The following is a 16,810-nucleotide window of genomic DNA, read 5'->3' on the forward strand; positions in this document are numbered from 1 at the left end:
AAATATAAAATAAGAATAAATGAATAGAGTGAAACTTTTTTATTTCACAAATCATTATATTATATGATTTGAAATTAAATATGTTTTAAATGATCATGTGGAAAAAAAATTTGAAGTGTTTAAAGGTAAAAAGTAGGTGTTCAAAAAATAAACTTGTGTACATTGTCTAACAGAGAAGTAACAAAATCTTAGCACTACAAATAATAATAAAAAAATATATATATATATATATATATATATAAATTAGAGTCATTTAGCTTAATAACCATAAAAGAGTCGGTAATTAGATAAATGGCTAGAAGTCTTTAGAAAATTGGAGGAGAGGAGAGTATTCCGATTTTAGCCCTACCATTAGCTTTACTTACTACTCTGACATTTGTCTTTCCTCAGACTAGCTAATCTAGTTGCTAACCTATTAACAATACACGCAAGGTAGCATGTCTGAGGGTTCAATTTTCAAAATCAATAGGTTCATCGGGGGATTAAAGATGCATGCAGAGCTTTTCTACTTGTACTTAACCCAGATAATCAGAAGCATGATTGATTAATTTTCCAAATAAAAGGGTTACTTCTCGAGTAGTAGAGACAGACGGGAACGTCGGTCATGATAAAATGGAATCAATACCGGAGATGATGTTCGCAGCCAGAGAAGAGCCCTTGGAGTTCGTGTTCTGACATACCAATCATCACGCGCCATAAAAGAAAAAATCTCAATGCGTTAAAAGAAGAAAAATTGGTGTGATACGGGAGTCGTCTTTCGGTAAAATAATTGAAATTGTAGACATAATAATTTGTAATTGTTGATTTACATGAGAATTAGTTGAAGGCGGCCATAAAAAAGTTGCAGAGTAAAAGCCCTAAAAAACTCAAGGAAGATGATGAAAAATTTACAATTATGCCATTTACTAAAAAATTAAAAACAAAACGCAAAATACGCTATGGTCACGTCGAAACCGGGAACAAATGGTTACGAGTAGTAGCTTTTACCACTAAACCGTTGGAACTTACTAGTACAATTCACACAAGTTTAATAATATTACAAACTTCATCCCAAAATTAAAAAGTACTAAAAAGTAGCCTGATTATATCCGGATGTATAAATGTTTATCCGAAACTTGAAAAGTATTATCCAGTTTAAACATGTTATATCCGGATGTATTTATGTTCATCTAGTTTTACAAAGTTATATCCGACTACTTAAAAGAATAGTGAACTGAATATGTAAATGTTATCCAGATATATGGAAATGTATGAAATGAAAAACTATTTATGAATAATAATAAAATATTAACTTTAGTATAATATTGAGTAATTGCATCCTATAACTATACAAATCGATATTAGCTATCTGGTTATCACATTTTCATATCTAGGTAACTGGTTATAGTAAATATTAACACTATGTTTAGTATTTTGAATTGATTATCCAGTTTAAAAGATGTATAAAATGGTTTATTTGACCGGTAAAGTTTTAATCATTATGCCCATTAACAACAAGGACACAGTTTCTGAAGTCAAAGAAATAGCCCAAGGTAGTAAAGATAACCGGTTTTCAAATATAAAATCTGGATAAAATACGGTGTAAATACCGGTTATATATTTACGAAACCGGGAATGAGAAGCATTTGTAAAATTTGATATGTTTTGAGTAAAAATAGGGGACAATTTAAAAATAAAATTAATCACAAAGCAAGTATTTTGTTAATAACCGGTTATATGGCTCTGAAACCGGAGGTCAATTTTGAAACAAGCTAATTATAATTGGTTATATAGCATTGAAACCGGTAATTTGAATTACTTAAAACATGATATAGCATTGAAAACCGGTAATGATAAGATGTTGTAACACCGATGTCATTGGATAAACCAAAAGATATTTTCTTCTAATGGACTGAATGCTTCTGATGATAACCTAGGTAGACGGTTCCACAAGAATTAAAGATCTCATACTAGCTTTCGTATTGTCTTAGACTTATGTATTAAGTGTTGTTCATCTTGTTTGTGTTCAATCATGAAGTTGCTTTAATAATCGTTTGAATTTTCTTATCAATTTTTATTTTCAGAATCTTGAAATGTTGATTAGACTGACGACTTGTTTCCTCAAATCTGTAGACGGCTGTGACGGAGAGAGATGCAGAGCCGCCGCCAATTCCAGATCTATCACTCCATGAGAGGTGTTTTCAGGCTGCCTCTACCAGAATCTACATATTTCTTCAGCGTAACAAGCACGCCACCGCCACCACCGAATCTTGAGGGCCGTGACCGCCGATGACGTATTCCCCATTGCAACAGCAGAGTGGGCGACGTATTATCCGCAACTGTCTTCCCCCGCTTGCTTCAGCCATACAAGAAGCTCTACAACCATCGTTCTGGTCGACCCGTCATCGCTGCCGCCACTCTCTCGTCCTTGACTGGCATCTTAGCCGCTGCCGATGTGACCTTCTTCATCGACGCTATGCTAATCAAATGTTAGCTTCCGCAGAAAACGAGAATCAGATACAACACAGAAGCGCAGCAAGAGAGAGGAGAGAAGTTACAGAAGAAAGAGAATGGTGAAGAAATTAAGTGAGTGAGAGAGAGAAGGAAGTTGAAATATCAATAAGGAAAAAAAGATAGATGGATCATGTATATTGTGACTGCCACTTAGATGGATCATGTATATTGTGACTGCCACATATTATTCGATAAGTTTCACGCAAATCGAATCCCACTCGTATACTATAAAGAACTGACACACTTTCCATTCTTGCAGACAACCCTACGTAGCTATATTACGACTAACGATGACGCCTAGATAGTAAGTCACGCTTCACATGGGTATTAAGGTAATATCACAAGGTCTGTATGACCACTTAGCTAAATACAAAAGATCCTTGCATGGTTATCTAATATATCTTTTGTCTGTTACTAGTCAATGCAAATACTCTATAAATTAACCAGATAAGAGAAAAATATAACCAGAGAAAATAGTTAATAGGAGGTTTTGTTACTTAAACAGAGAAGCAATTTCATTGATTATGTTTTTAACATTCAACATGAATAGAAAAGTATATATAGATGAAAAAGCGATTTAGTTTGGGAAGGGATTTGAGTCATTTGACCCATAACTCATAAGAACCAAGCTAACATTTATTTCCTTCATGTGGTATTTGGAAACAGGATCTACGATCTTTTTCTCATGGTAACTATTTTTGTTGTGCAAATTAATCAGTTCTTACTATAAGAAACATGGAATTTTTGAGGGAAGCCAATTTCTCACAAATATTTACTCTTAAATAAAAATCGCTCGTAATTTTTTCACAAATCTTTAATTGCAAATAAAAGTCGCTCGGTGAGCTAATATCTTTCTTTGTATTTAGTTTTGGAAACAATATTTAATGTGAATATATTTACAATTTTTTTGGCAATTTAGTTGAATATGTTTAATTTGTATACATTATTGAGTTTTGATATTTAGTACTTCGTAAGATTAGTTTAAGTGCCGAGAATTGAGTTTATAGCCGTAGTAGATTAAATTTCTAAAAATATTTATCGACGTTCATGTAAACATTAAATATTTCAATTAAATGTGTTATTCAACACCAATATCCTTGAAAAACCCCCAAATTGTTCAAGTGTCCGAATCCCTCACAATTCTCTTGCATATTTTTTTAGGGAATCCAAAACCCTCAAAAATTTCCAAGGGAAATTTTAAGAAATATAAATGACAAGCAAAGTTTTCGCAAATCCATCGCAGATTTGTGAGAAACTTTTTTTTTTCGAAATTTTGTGTGAGAGTTGCGAGGGATCTGTAATTTTTGTCGCGAATTCCTAACAAAATTGCTAGAGTTATATTTTTCCTTCTAATTCTCTTTTAGATTCTACGCAAGTTTGCGAAAGAGGTTTTTCCACGCAAATTTTCGAGGAAAATTTTCTTTGCAAATCGATTGATTTTTTGTAGTGTCTTCACTATTACATCTTTAAAATTATTATTACTACTACTAACTTCATTCTCACCATAACCCTCTCTATGTTAAAACTAAATATAGTACTACAGTGTAAAATTTATATCTACTAAATGATTCCTTACAATTTCACTAGAGATAAATTTTGTATTCTTGCACTTCCAACAATAACATGGCATCTTACTAGTTTCATGTGTGATCGGTGTACTACCAGTCTTGTACATGAATATCTCTAGACCGTTGAAAAATTCATTCGACACTATCCCGTCAAAATCTTTGTGTATATACATTCAATTTCGTAATTCGTAAATATTACCATCGCCGGACATTTTTTTATTTCTATCTTTCTATCTTTCCCATTTTAGGATTTTTTATTTGTTTGTGTGTTTCATTCTTAAAAGAAAACATATAAAATTTTCGTCATTGGTATGTAAGAATTTAGCAACTGATTAACAATCAATGGTTTTACAAGTCTTTTACATCCATATAAAAACTAATTTATGAAGAAATTTATCAGGTATAAGTGTATAACCTATTACAAACACGTTTCCACATACTGTATCACTCACTCTCGTATATACATCATTAACAATTTCGTCGTAAAATGGTAGTACTTTACACTGCTTTTTTTTTTTTTTTTTGAACTTACTTTACACTGCTTTTACGATGCATCTTTTCTTACATTGGCAATTTGTCATAATGTTACATATGCTTTACGACAAAAAATTCTCGTAAAATTATTTCGACTTTACGACGATTGCCTCTCTAATTGTAATGTTTTTTTTTTTTGTAAAATCTCTAATTGTAATGTTGTCGTCACCTTACCGTCAATTTACGACAACCCAAATTCGTCGTAATCTTTGTTATGCAGATATTTTCTTATAGTGTTTCAATTTTTATTACACAATTATCCTAAAACTCTCTATTTAGAAAAAAAAAGTGATTTCCAGTGATTTCCATTTTTCATCTTTTTCCGGCAAAGTATTGTTTCATATTATCAAAAGGTATTACATGATCCGATTACGTTCGCCATTTATAGGAGGGTACAATCTTGAAGAAACAAAGTGTTTTTTTTTTTTAATGTAAATATCATTTAAAAATGAAGAATGAGGTTTATAAATAGGGGTTAACAAACATACCTCTTGAATGGGTTCCATGATAAAAAAAAATTTAAAATATAGAAGCAATTTTTTTTAATAATTCAACTGTTTAACTTGGTAGCGAACATGAGAAGAAATAACCGATACAAACTTGAAGCACCAAAATGAGAAATGAAACCGATACTAGTACGGTAGAAGAAACTCAAAGACAAAGTAGAATCACTAGCAAAAAGCTGATTCTGCTAATGCTTTGTTGCTAGCAAATGAGCAACCCCCCCCCCCCCCCCCCCCCCCCCCCCCCCCCCCCCCCCCCCCCCAACCCCATTTTACCAAAAAAAAAAATGAGCAACCCCATTCCACGTTCTTCTCGTGAATGTAAAGGTCCATTGAGCAAACTTATTTTTCCAGTAGGAAATGTCACTGCAAGAATTATCTATATTTCAATTTTTCATCTTAACATGCTTTCTCTCTTTATGAAATTTCTATTTTCAAATTAACTACATGATAGTGAGAGAAAGAGGAAAGAAAAGTAAAATACAAAAACATCCAAACGTACGTGTTTATAGGTAACGTAACAAACGTGTACATGTGCACGAAAAGGCATATATTAGTTTCACAGTAACCGTTGCAACCCACTTCTTTAGAAGTTTCCTTATTCCACATTGTAAAATCCGACAAAGACACAGAAACAAAACACAAAAATTCATTGATTGGGTTTAAGAAGGTGAAGAGAATGAAGAAGCAGACAAACACAAACTCAGTCTTGGAGAAGAAACTTGAAGAACTCGAGAATCTAAGTGAATCACTCACTTTTAATGAAGATGATCCCAGTGTCTACCGCGATATCGAACTCCGAGTTATTTTCGCGAAGACCCTCTTAGCGGCTGAGATTTCTTCCCGGCCTAACGACACAGAAGGAGAAGAAGGCAGTGAAGAAAGGGTGAAATTTGCTTGCATGGCCAAGAGGTTAACCGAACTCGAAGAGGCTTTTACAACCAATCGACTCTCCAGTCGTGATGATGAGAGTTTGGATAATAATGATGGTGTTGGCGATGGTGAAGCCGGTTCGGTTGTCTCGTGGGTGAATTCTTGTCAGGAAGAACTTGATAAAGCAGAGGAGGAGGAGAAGTTGCTATTGTTTCAAGATGCTTCATCGGAGGAGAAGAAAGGAGATGAAGACGATGAGCAGTGGCCATTGTTTCAAGATGCTTCATCGGAGGAGAAGACAGAGGTTACGTTTCCAGCAGTGCCGGTTAAGGAAGAGGTGGTGGTTAGAGATGTGAAAGACAAGAGGCGGTTTGGTTTTATGGATTTGATCTGTTTCGGTTTAATGGGTGTGATTATAACCTTACTATTAGGGTATATTGGTGATATCACAGAGGAAGATCCTTTTCTTACCCCTACTTAGTGATTCTTTCATTTCATTTTCACTCTGTTTTTAGTTTCATTCTTTCAGTTTGCTACTCGTATGAATACATTAGATGGTTGTATTTTTTTCATTGTATGGTTTAATGAATGAGTATGAAGTATAGTAATCAAAAGGCTATGATTTTAAATTACAAAAACAAAGATAGAAAGAAGACAGAACTTAAAAGTTGTGGAAACCGTACTAGAAATCGAACACATGACATTTCTATGGAGATGGGTAAATACTATTAAAAAAATCGGCTCCAAATTAAACACATTAGCATCGACAGACACATGCTTGACCAGTTTCTAATTAGAGCTGGTTCTAACATCAATGTCAAATAAGAACATGATTAATAGAAGTTCTTAACTTTAATTTTAATTAAGAAACACTAAAAATGCCACATAAATAATAGATATAAAAAACGTTTCTTAACAAAAAAATGTCAAATCATATGCTGTAAGAACTCCAAATGGATACCTCCATTAATCATGCTCTAAGTGATTGATATGAAGGATGCACACACCATGAAGTACGCAAATCTCATATTCAATGGATGGATTTCGAACTAAAATGTATATTTTGTCTCTTAATAACATTGATAAAAGCCTGTGTTTCAAATTTTAAGCTGGACCTAATGTAGCGCTAGAGCAAATGCGTCTTATACCAATGTATCTTTAAATATATATAGAATAGTTTGTTGGGTTAACAATGATGTTAACAAGAGATAAATAAATAAACAAGGATCACATACCCACTTACACACATAACACACTATATAAATAGTCTGGGAATAGAACATGCAATTCTCCTCACAACCCTGTCTTGAATGGCACCCCAGTGGAAGGCAACCATGAACCGCCTGCAATGAGGCTTCCCACAGTAAACCGGGAAGCAACCGCAGCGCTGGTAATGGCGTGGAATCCTTTCCACCGGACCCGCCACCTCGTGGAAGAACCCGGTCCAAAATTTTTATACTCTCCATAGAAAACTGTGTTGAGAGCAAAATTGGACCCTCTTAACCAAGGAGACCATCCCAACGGACTGATCGAGTTATCTATATAAGTCTTCATGATCGTAACACGCGAATACGCTTGCCACGGTCTACCTAAATAGGTCTTGTACGCTCCAATAACAGGCCTCAAATCGGAAGCCGCGATTATCCTTGAGCTGTGGATGGTAATACCTGTGTTCTGAAAAGGGTCACCACGTCCCTGAGCAGTTATAACGTTAGCCTGGCCACGGAGAGGACGTCTAACGAGGATCATGCAGTTTTGAAACACAACAGCTGCATTTCCGAAGATGAAGTCTATGGTGCCTGAGATGTAACATTCTCTAAAGAACTGACGTTGCGAGTGAATGTAGAGCGTGTCTTGGAATCCATGGATACCGACACGGTAGAAAACTGAGAGGTCAGAGGATGACCGAACCGAGACAGCTTGGCCGCGTAATGGCCCTGCCGTATTGATGAACGTCATGTCCTTTGCTACAAACCTTTGGCCTCCAAAGCCTTCAGTAAGAGTTGACAAAAAAATTATTTAGTATCATAAGAAGATTTAAATCGGATTTATCCAAAATGTTAAAAAAATATATTTACCAGCTGTTGCTGAGTTATAGGTGGTGTAGCCGTTCTTGACGCTTCTACCGCTGGTGATGATTGTTTTTCTTGCGCCGTCACCAACAAGCATTATGTTGTGGTTATCGTTCCCGACTTCGATGTTCTCTCTGTAAACACCTTTCTTCACATATATTATAAACCTTGACTTGATTCTTCGTCTTCCTGCGAAGTTTATCGCAGATTGGATCGACCGGAAATGGCCGGACCTGTCTTGTGACACCACTAGATGGGGTCTAGATTTGGCTAAAGAGGCCGATACTAGTAATCGTCTCTCGTGTCTTGAGACCCAACTTGGAAAGTATTCTTCGTGGTTAGCTGACAAACCAAACATGCATAGAAGTATAACCGTGTTAGATAGTCACGTTATTTATTCAACCATTTGGTATATAACCACTTAACATGAAAAATATATCTTTTGGAGGAAATATAACAAAGGGTGTTAATTAGTAGTTAGTACACATGATTAATCTGATTACGTGTGAGATAAGATTGCGATAAACGTAATAACACGTTTATTTATTGAAAGAAATAAACACTTTTATTTATATACCTTTTGTTGCATCAAAGTACTAAGGGAGATAAACAAATCAGCATGTTCGTATATGAGGAATCCAATTAACCACTCAAAGTAATTATAATACTATAATAAAACTGAACGTACCAGTTGTATGATTATGTTGCTTCATGAGAACTCCATTGACGGCCAAACAGTTTCCAATCAAATCCGACAAGTTCTTGTTGGAGATCGCCGGCATGACAAAATCCGAGACCTTAAGATCCTCCGAACCAGACCGGCATGTCTCAATGTTTGTCTGGGCTGTGCTGAGCCACGTCTGTGCGTCGAAGTTCGAACACTTCACATCACTAGAAGCCCCCGGGTTAAGTCCCTTGAGCGTCAGGTTCAGCTGAGCCACCGTGTTTTCAAAGAGCTTTACACAGTCTGACCAAGCGGCTTTCCGTTGGTTGTTGGTGCAGCTCGGACCGAACTTTACGGTCTGAGCGTGTGTGATGACGGCTTGGTCAAGTGCTACTTGGACCAGCAATCGTAGAAATTCCGACCGAAACCTTGGTGGTCTGTTAATGTTGTTGTGTGGGCTCCTTTGGAAGTAATAATTGCATGTTTCAGCGTGTGGAGTCTTGTTGCACCACCATGTCATGTCGCCAGAGATAGAGTCGTTGTTGATCGGAGATGGAGCAGCTGCCGGACCGGGAGATGGCGGTGAGGTGGTTGGGGGACTCGTGGTGGGGGTTGGGGATGGTGCGGTTTCTTGTGATGGTGCAATATTGTGGTCCCACGAAGACGGAGCATTTGCTCCACCGCTGAAGTCACCATCGTGTACGGCGGAGGAGTATGGTAGAAGAAGAAATGATGCCAAGAGGCAAATGTGGAAGATGCCATTGCCTCTAAGCATTTTTTGAAGTTCTTGGGTATGAGTTTGTATGGGGAATTGAGAATCATGGTGTGATGTTTTAACTAATTAAAGGATATTATTTTGTATATTAAATTAATTCATATTTATTTTATTTTTAATTATAATTCTGCAGTTTGTGTGTATGTACTTTGCAAGTGATTATTATTGGGGAGAACATGATGATGTGTGTTGTCTTTGCTTGGGATTGTATACATATGATATCGTGACTCATCTTCTTATTTAGAAACATATGATTATAAAATCATATAATATCAATCCTCTATAGAGATGCCTACAATTGATTCCATATATATATTATAAAAATATTTAGAAGAAAAATGTCAAATGAATAAAGAGGAGGAAAAGTAACTTAAAAGGAAGAAGAAGAAGAAAATGTTATTTTTCCAATGTTAAAGTAACCTACCATGTGCTTTTAGCTCAGTTTCTACTCTTGTTGTTTCAAGCATACGCAAACTCTTTCAACAATCTTGTTTACTTTATGTTATATTTTATAAATGTCTCCGGTGAATATTTAACTCCTAAGAGTTTTACTTTTATGTTGAGTATTAGGCATATGACTTCGGTTCTGTTCTAGCTCAGTTTTTGATTCGGTTCCATTTTACAGAGATATATGAACCGCTCAAACATATATGAAATTTGTTTGAGTTTTGTTTTTTTTCCGGTTTCCTTTATATGAAATTGGCGCTAAATTAAGTATTAAGAGAAATTATTATGGTAATTTGGTTTTCTCAGATAATATGTTTATTTGCTGATAATTTTAGATACTTATAAACACACTTTTTGCTTATAAATTGTACTTATACATATGATTATTTAAAACAAAATATAATTAATATTTGAAGTATATAAAATATATTTCGGCTACATACCATTCAATTTTTGGTTTTTATGGTTCTATTTTGATTTGGGTGAAACGCCCAGGTATATTGAACATTATCAAGATAGATAATGTTTTTTTTTTCAATACGTCGCGACTAGTGTCTTCAAGTTTAAGGCTTGGAATTTACATTCATCCGACCCTAACAGAACCTAGTAGCTATTGAAGTGTATTGCTCTAAGCCTCAAACTAAAATTTAAATCAACTATGGAATATTACAGAACTGGTACATTCTTTCATAAATGTTTTAAAAGATTTGAAGAATTACAATAATGTAAAATGTCAACATATTACAGAAAACTGAAAATTCTATTGATAACTTTTTGGGGGTACATATATGATATGAGAGTTAAGACTCAACAGTCCATCATAGGGCCAAGGAAGTGTTCTCAGCTGAAACAGAGGATTCGCCCAAATACTCAGAACGAAGCTGCATAAGTAGTCTACCAAGATAGTTGAGCCCTTCTCCTTCGCGACCACCTCCCCAGAATAGATCGTGCGGTGAAGCCTCCACAAGAACCGATCCAGCGGTTGAGAGCAACATTGTTTTCAAGTGAGGATAAGTAGAGAACTTACATTTCAGAGCCATGTACATTACTTCTATCTTCACATCTTCCCAGTCACTCCGAACCTAAGTGTTATTGATCCCATAAAGAACACCCTTCAGAGATCAACAAACTAGTGAAAACTGTTCTATTGTTCGAAACTAGAGGACATACCAGTTCAGGTTGCTGTCTCAGCTTTGATCTGCCTATCAAAGCAGCTTCCTCTGGACTTTTCGCTGTTCTTATTTTCTCAACGCAGTCATGTGCTAACGGATTTTCAACTCCCACAAACTTGTTTGCCTTAAAAGGTTTTGTGGTAATGTGTTAAAAGAGGATTCTGTTATACAGAAAGAGCAAGATACCGTTAAATGGACTGTTGTGAGGTACCTGATAGTAATGCTCCACACTGGACCATGTTCTGTAATCATCACCAAATGGCATTCGAATAGGATGCGGAGAGAAATTTGAGAAGCTTCCATAAAGGTCCCATGTTTTGTAGAAGAATATGATACTAGACTCAAAGGGGTTAACACTAGGGTCAATCTCGAAAGTTGCGTCCTCCGAAGGGATAACAGGTAAAAGGTCTGGTACGGGCTGAAGAAATCCACTGACAAGCATGTCTGGACCAACCTGTAGTTTTGCAAGGATTAGATTAAAACCTTTGGAGTAATAGTTTTAGATGGTGAATGTTACCTGCTCGTAGCAAACATCGATTAGATTCAATGCTTGTGTCATCTCTACCATCCCAAGTTCACCAACAGGGGACGGTGCTTTGCTCCCACCGATAATTTTGGGGGCAATGAAAGCAACAACCTGAAAAATCAGTTATATCAACAGATATACAGTCTTAAAGTGTGATTCTTACTAGAGTCCAGAGTTATACATACATTTCTCATTTTAGAGGACTATAAATTTAGTATGGAAGTACCTTGTGGATGACGCCGGATGCAATAGCAGATGCAGCTAATGTTCCTCCACACTCCCATAGGATAGAGAGATATCCACGGAGATGGAAATATTCCATAACTTCTCTCGGGTTCAACATGTCAAACTCCACAACCTCAACACCCTTTGACGCGAGAAACTTTTGGTAACTCTTTCTTGCACCCCTTTGTGTGGCAACAATGGTAGATACTTCCGAGACATCCCATAGATTGGCTTTCTCAGGAAGATCAAGACTCTGAGACATCACAATCCGAGTAGGTGTGTGACCTTGTCCATGCCTTGCAGTCAACCGAGGATCTGCAGTCACAGAATCACATAACTTCCAGATATTCTCCCATGTTAGTAGTAATGCAAGATTAGAGGTACAACTGTTTACCATCTTGGCGTACAGTGTTTCCTCCAACTATCACAGCATCACTTCTTCCACGTAACTCGAACACACGGGTTCTAGAGAGCTTACTACTTATCCATGCTGCATGTCCACTACTTGCTGCAATCTTACCTTTTAATAAACAAAAAAGAAAAGAAAGAACATTACTATGCTTCCCATCTATCCTAGTGACAATAATGTTGAAAAAATTACCATCAAGAGTCATGGCATACTTGAGAAGAGAGAAGGGAACACGAGAACAAGCTCTATGAATCAGAGGAGCATTCACAAGAAGGCAACACTTCCTAGCATCCTGTAAGAGCATTTGTTAGTAAAAACCAAAAAAAAAGTTAAAAAGGTGAAAACTTTAGAAAATATATATACCTCAAGAACTTTACTCTGAACATCCTCTCCAAGAACATTCACTTCAATCCCATGACTCCTCATCTCACGGATCGCAGCGCCTCTCAGATGTTGCAGAGGATGTCTTATCCCGACAACAACTCGTCCAACTCCAGCCTAATCTATACAAATCTCAATCATCAGTATCAAGATCGGTTCTACGAGGAAGAAGCCGAGAGCGAAAACCTGAACAAGAGCGGAGACGGCAGTGTGGTCGCCGTGACAATCACCAGGCTCCATGTTTAGATAAGCCGTTGAGCCTCTGCAAAACTCGCCGGCGGCTTCTACGGCGAGTGCTTCTGCAGGTTTAGTGCCCTGAGCGTATAGGTATCCTTCTCCGGCGACTTTACCGGAGGGAGTGGCGATTACACAGCCGAAGTTAGGGTGAGGTGATGTGAGTCCGGCGGACATCTCGGACAAATCGGCGGCGCGTCGGATGAAGGAAGCATCGGTCGCGTGGTGGTCGAGAGTGGCTCTGCAGATTAAGGGAGACGAACAAAGTCGAAACGAGAGAGCAGCCATTGCCATTGGAATCAATCGCTCGCTTCCCCAGTTCGAATCTCTATGATGGTGATAATGAATTTCCGTTTATTACGAAATGTTTTAGAATTTATTTTTATTCTATCAAAAATCATTTTAATTAAATTTTTAGCATTTTTATTTTAAAATATCATATTTTAAAATTTCAAATCCATCTTTACATACTTTACACTTTATATTTTGAGAAAATGACACAAAGAACACTAAACCAAGTTTTCCTCCCCAAACTAGCACTCAGGATCAGAAGTCACAAAAATAGGTTTCATTAAATGGGCAATTTACCCTTATGCCCTCTTCTTTAACTAATTTAAAAAACAAATTTGAAATCAATTGTGGCCGTCCTCGTTTCATCGCTTCTTCTTCTCCTCATCGCTGTCTTTCTTCGTCGTCGTCTCTCCGGCGTTGTCGTCGTCGTCTCTCCGTCGTCGTCTCTCCGTCGTTGTCGTCGTCGTCTCTCCGTCGTCGTCGTCTCTCCGTCGTCGTCTTCGCCTCTCCGTTGATCTGTCGTCGTCGTCTCTCCGTTTATTTATCGTCGTCGTCGTCGTTTCTCAATTGATCTGTCGTTTCTACGTCTATTCATCTCATTCTCTCTCTCGTGTGTCTGATTTTGATTAAGGTTTGAATCATTTCATTTTGTTATACATTATCTAGGTTTTGTTATATATTATTCATTTGTTGATGAATTGAAGGTGATTTTGTAGAACAATGGAAGTTTTGTGCATCTGTGGACAATGGATCTCAAAAGAATCTCTCCAGTGGGAGTTTCTTGTTGATTTGAAGAGGAATGCATCAATCATTTCCATAGAAGAAGATCTACTGTATGAAGATTTGATGAAGATTGTCTCTGAAGATTTTAGTGTTAAAGAGGAAGAAATCAGTTTGAGTTATGGTTTTTCATTGGATATGAAATGTATTATTGAAAGTTTCCCCCCACTCTCGATAGGTAATACTCGTCAGCTCAGAACTTTCATTTCCAAGACTAGAGCATTTGATGGAACCTGTCGTTTGTGTGTTAAGGTTTGTATGATTTTTTTCTTACTTAGACTTTTCAGGATATGCTTCATAACCAAGTATTATGCCTTACAGAACTACTTGACTTTTGCAGGTTAGTACTGATCCAGCTAGCTGTAACACTCAAGCTTCTGATACATTTGCTTCTACTGTTCCATTGAATGCCAATCCAGCGCTTCTTTCTACTGTGCAGAGTGAAAAACAGGTACATTGTCCTTAATTCCCTTTTTCTGTTTGTGTTTGCATGATATGCTTCATAATCAAGTATTATGCCTTACAGAACTACTTGACTTTTGCAGAGTTTTCTATATGAAGGTGTTTCTACAGTTCCTCTGAATGATCTTCCGGATTTTAGTACTGATTCAGCTAGCTGTAACATTCAAGCTTCTGATACATTTGCTTCTACTGTTCCATTGAATGCCAATCCAGTGATTCTTTCTACTGTGCAGAGTGAAAAACAGGTACATTGTCCCTAATTCCCTTTTTCTGTTTGTGTTTGCATGATATGCTTCATAATCAAGTATTATGCCTTACAGAACTACTTGACTTTTGCAGAGTCTTCTATATGAAGGTGTTTCTACAGTTCCTCTGAATGCTCTTCCGGATTTTAGCCCTGTCCATATTGGACTTTCACCAAACACGAGAGTAGCTGGCGATATTAAGGTGAATAGCTATTTTAAGACAAAGAGAGAGTTGATGTTGAGGATGAAGAAATGGGCTTTAGAGTGGAAGTTTGAGTACAAGACTGTCTCTTCTAACAAGTCAAGAGTGCTTTTGAGTTGTGTTGATGAAAATTGCACGTGGAGGATGCGTGCTATCAAGCTACCTGTTTCAGATTTTTTCGTTGTTAAAAAGTATGTTCATGAGCATACATGCGATACAACACACAGGAAAGCCAACCACAGACAAGCATCTGCAAAGTTGTTGGGTTCTTTGATTTCCAGCAATTATGGAGAAAAAAAGGAAGGTCTCAAACCGAAACAGATCATTGAACAGGTCAGGATGCTGCATGGTGTTCACATCAATTACAAACAAGCTTGGAGAGTGAGAGAAGAAGCTCAGATTTTGGTTAGAGGGACTCCTGAAGACAGCTATTACAATTTGTCTAGGTGGTTGTATAAAATCACAGAAACAAACCCTGGTTCCTTGACTTATCAACATGTTGATGCTGCAGGAAAGTTCAAGTATGCATTTGTGGCTTTTGGTCCATCGATAAGGGGATTCTCATTGATGAGGAGAGTTATTGCAGTAGATGGTACATTTCTGAAGGGAAAATTCAATGGGACTTTATTGGCAGCTTGTGCTCAAGATGGGAATTATCATCTATATCCTCTCGCCTTTGCAGTGGTTGACGCAGAAAACGGCGCCTCTTGGAAATGGTTCTTTAGAGGTTTGAGCCAGAAGATCCCGGACGCTTCGGATCTTGTTTTTGTATCAGACAGGGCTAACTCCATTTCTTCAGCGTTGGAGGATGTATATCCCTTATCTCACCATGGAATTTGCAGGATCCATCTGCTCCGCAACATCACTCCTACATATGCGAAGACTGGGTTGCTACCTCTGGTGGAAAGCGCTGCTGATGCCTATACGTGTCACGAGTTCTGGTTAATCTTCAAGGACATAAAGGATAAATGTCCTGAATTGGCTAAGTATCTGGAAGAGTCTGATTTTAGGAAGTGGGCACGAAGCTATGCGCCTGCGAACAGGTATAATATCATGACTACCAACATTGCAGAGTCTCTCAATTCTATGTTGAAGATGCCTCGTGAGTTGCCCATTATCTCTCTCCTTGAAACTATCAGATTGACGATGACCACTTGGTTTTTTGAGCGACGCGAAGCGGCTGCGAAACATAAGCACCTGGTTACTCCAAAAGTTGTGCAGAAATTGGTATCTAGGTTAGGGGCCGCAATGTTGTTGAATGTGTATCAAGTTGATCGAAGCGAGTTTGAGGTGAAGGATGAAACAATGAAGTTTGTTGTTGACTTGGAGAAGCGGCATTGCACATGTAATGTTTTCGACATTGACAAGATCCCCTGCATCCATGCCATCGCTGCTGCTAAGCATATCAAGAGAGATGAAAACCGTTTTGTTGATGCTTCTCACTTGACAGAAACGTGGGCTAAAGCTTATGCTGAAAGCATACATCCTGGTGGAGAGTTGTCAACGTCCACCTATCCAGAGAATATTGATGAACTGTCTTGCCCACCTCCAGCTACCAAAAAGAAAAGTGGACGCCCTCCTACAAAGAGAAAGAGATCCGTTGGCGAGTTTGGGGTTCCTGGATCTAAATCTCAGTCCCACAAGTGCAGCAGATGTGGCACAGGAGGGCACAACAAGATCACATGCCAGAGGCCTATAGGATGAAGTTCTACATTTTTACATTTTTATCGATTATTATTTGGATGTTGGCTATTTGATGGTTACATGATATGCACAAGACCATATACATTTTTTCTTTTGGAACCCTATCCTGAATAAGTATGATTTCTTCCAACTTTTGTAATATACAACATTATCTTTTGATCTCATTTCAATTTTTAGTTTAAACTTCTTTGCTAGAAAAAAACACAGTAATATTCAACTATTCTGGAATCCCATCCAGAAATACCGAGTT

At 37.3% G+C, this 16,810-nt stretch overlaps 4 protein-coding genes and 1 long non-coding RNA gene across 5 annotated transcripts; 3 read left to right on the forward strand and 2 right to left on the reverse strand.

The window, feature by feature from the left end:
• The first annotated feature begins 246 nt into the window (after positions 1-246).
• LOC125610317 lies at positions 247-2,700 on the forward strand. Its single transcript, XR_007340399.1, has 2 exons — positions 247-1,916; positions 2,113-2,700. It is a non-coding gene; the product is annotated as an uncharacterized LOC125610317 (long non-coding RNA).
• Positions 2,701-5,441: 2,741 nt separating this feature from the next.
• BNAA06G17450D lies at positions 5,442-6,536 on the forward strand. The gene has a single exon (XM_013810319.3). It carries the CDS (start codon positions 5,778-5,780, stop codon positions 6,450-6,452), a length of 675 nt encoding a protein of 224 aa, XP_013665773.1. The 5' UTR covers positions 5,442-5,777; the 3' UTR covers positions 6,453-6,536.
• Positions 6,537-7,128: 592 nt separating this feature from the next.
• On the reverse strand, positions 7,129-10,365 carry LOC106370280 (probable pectinesterase/pectinesterase inhibitor 33). The gene is made up of 3 exons (XM_013810318.3): positions 8,732-10,365; positions 8,050-8,385; positions 7,129-7,962 (listed from the first exon to the last, which is right to left on the reverse strand). The coding sequence occupies exons 1-3, from the start codon at positions 9,480-9,482 to the stop codon at positions 7,265-7,267; spliced, it is 1,785 nt and encodes a 594-aa protein (XP_013665772.1). The 5' UTR covers positions 9,483-10,365; the 3' UTR covers positions 7,129-7,264.
• Positions 10,366-10,570: 205 nt separating this feature from the next.
• LOC106371360 (riboflavin biosynthesis protein PYRR, chloroplastic) lies at positions 10,571-13,242 on the reverse strand. The gene is made up of 9 exons (XM_013811423.3): positions 12,829-13,242; positions 12,625-12,759; positions 12,454-12,553; positions 12,247-12,372; positions 11,854-12,167; positions 11,619-11,738; positions 11,313-11,555; positions 11,100-11,225; positions 10,571-11,011 (listed from the first exon to the last, which is right to left on the reverse strand). The coding sequence occupies exons 1-9, from the start codon at positions 13,168-13,170 to the stop codon at positions 10,748-10,750; spliced, it is 1,770 nt and encodes a 589-aa protein (XP_013666877.1). The 5' UTR covers positions 13,171-13,242; the 3' UTR covers positions 10,571-10,747.
• Positions 13,243-13,887: 645 nt separating this feature from the next.
• Positions 13,888-16,560, forward strand: LOC106369581. The gene is made up of 2 exons (XM_048781552.1): positions 13,888-14,199; positions 14,749-16,560. The coding sequence occupies exons 1-2, from the start codon at positions 13,888-13,890 to the stop codon at positions 16,558-16,560; spliced, it is 2,124 nt and encodes a 707-aa protein (XP_048637509.1).
• The last annotated feature ends 250 nt before the right edge of the window (positions 16,561-16,810 follow it).

This window comes from Brassica napus, chromosome A6, assembly GCF_020379485.1.
Source record: "Brassica napus cultivar Da-Ae chromosome A6, Da-Ae, whole genome shotgun sequence".
In the NCBI taxonomy this organism is placed as follows: Eukaryota; Viridiplantae; Streptophyta; class Magnoliopsida; order Brassicales; family Brassicaceae; genus Brassica; species Brassica napus.

Bases quoted from the DNA above. Each gene is read 5' to 3' on its own strand.
- BNAA06G17450D (XM_013810319.3), top strand. From the start codon at position 5,778: ATGAAGAAGCAGACAAACACAAACTCAGTCTTGGAGAAGAAACTTGAA.
- LOC106370280 (XM_013810318.3), bottom strand. From the start codon at position 9,482: ATGCTTAGAGGCAATGGCATCTTCCACATTTGCCTCTTGGCATCATTT. The intron at 8,386-8,731 runs GTACGTTCAGTT...TTGGTTTGTCAG, and splicing joins GCAACATAATCATACAACTG to CTAACCACGAAGAATACTTT. The intron at 7,963-8,049 runs GTAAATATATTT...CTCTTACTGAAG, and splicing joins CTATAACTCAGCAACAGCTG to GCTTTGGAGGCCAAAGGTTT.
- LOC106371360 (XM_013811423.3), bottom strand. From the start codon at position 13,170: ATGGCAATGGCTGCTCTCTCGTTTCGACTTTGTTCGTCTCCCTTAATC. The intron at 12,554-12,624 runs GTATATATATTT...ATGCTCTTACAG, and splicing joins TTCAGAGTAAAGTTCTTGAG to GATGCTAGGAAGTGTTGCCT. The intron at 12,373-12,453 runs GTAATTTTTTCA...GTTTATTAAAAG, and splicing joins GTATGCCATGACTCTTGATG to GTAAGATTGCAGCAAGTAGT.
- LOC106369581 (XM_048781552.1), top strand. From the start codon at position 13,888: ATGGAAGTTTTGTGCATCTGTGGACAATGGATCTCAAAAGAATCTCTC. The intron at 14,200-14,748 runs GTTTGTATGATT...TGACTTTTGCAG, and splicing joins CCTGTCGTTTGTGTGTTAAG to AGTCTTCTATATGAAGGTGT.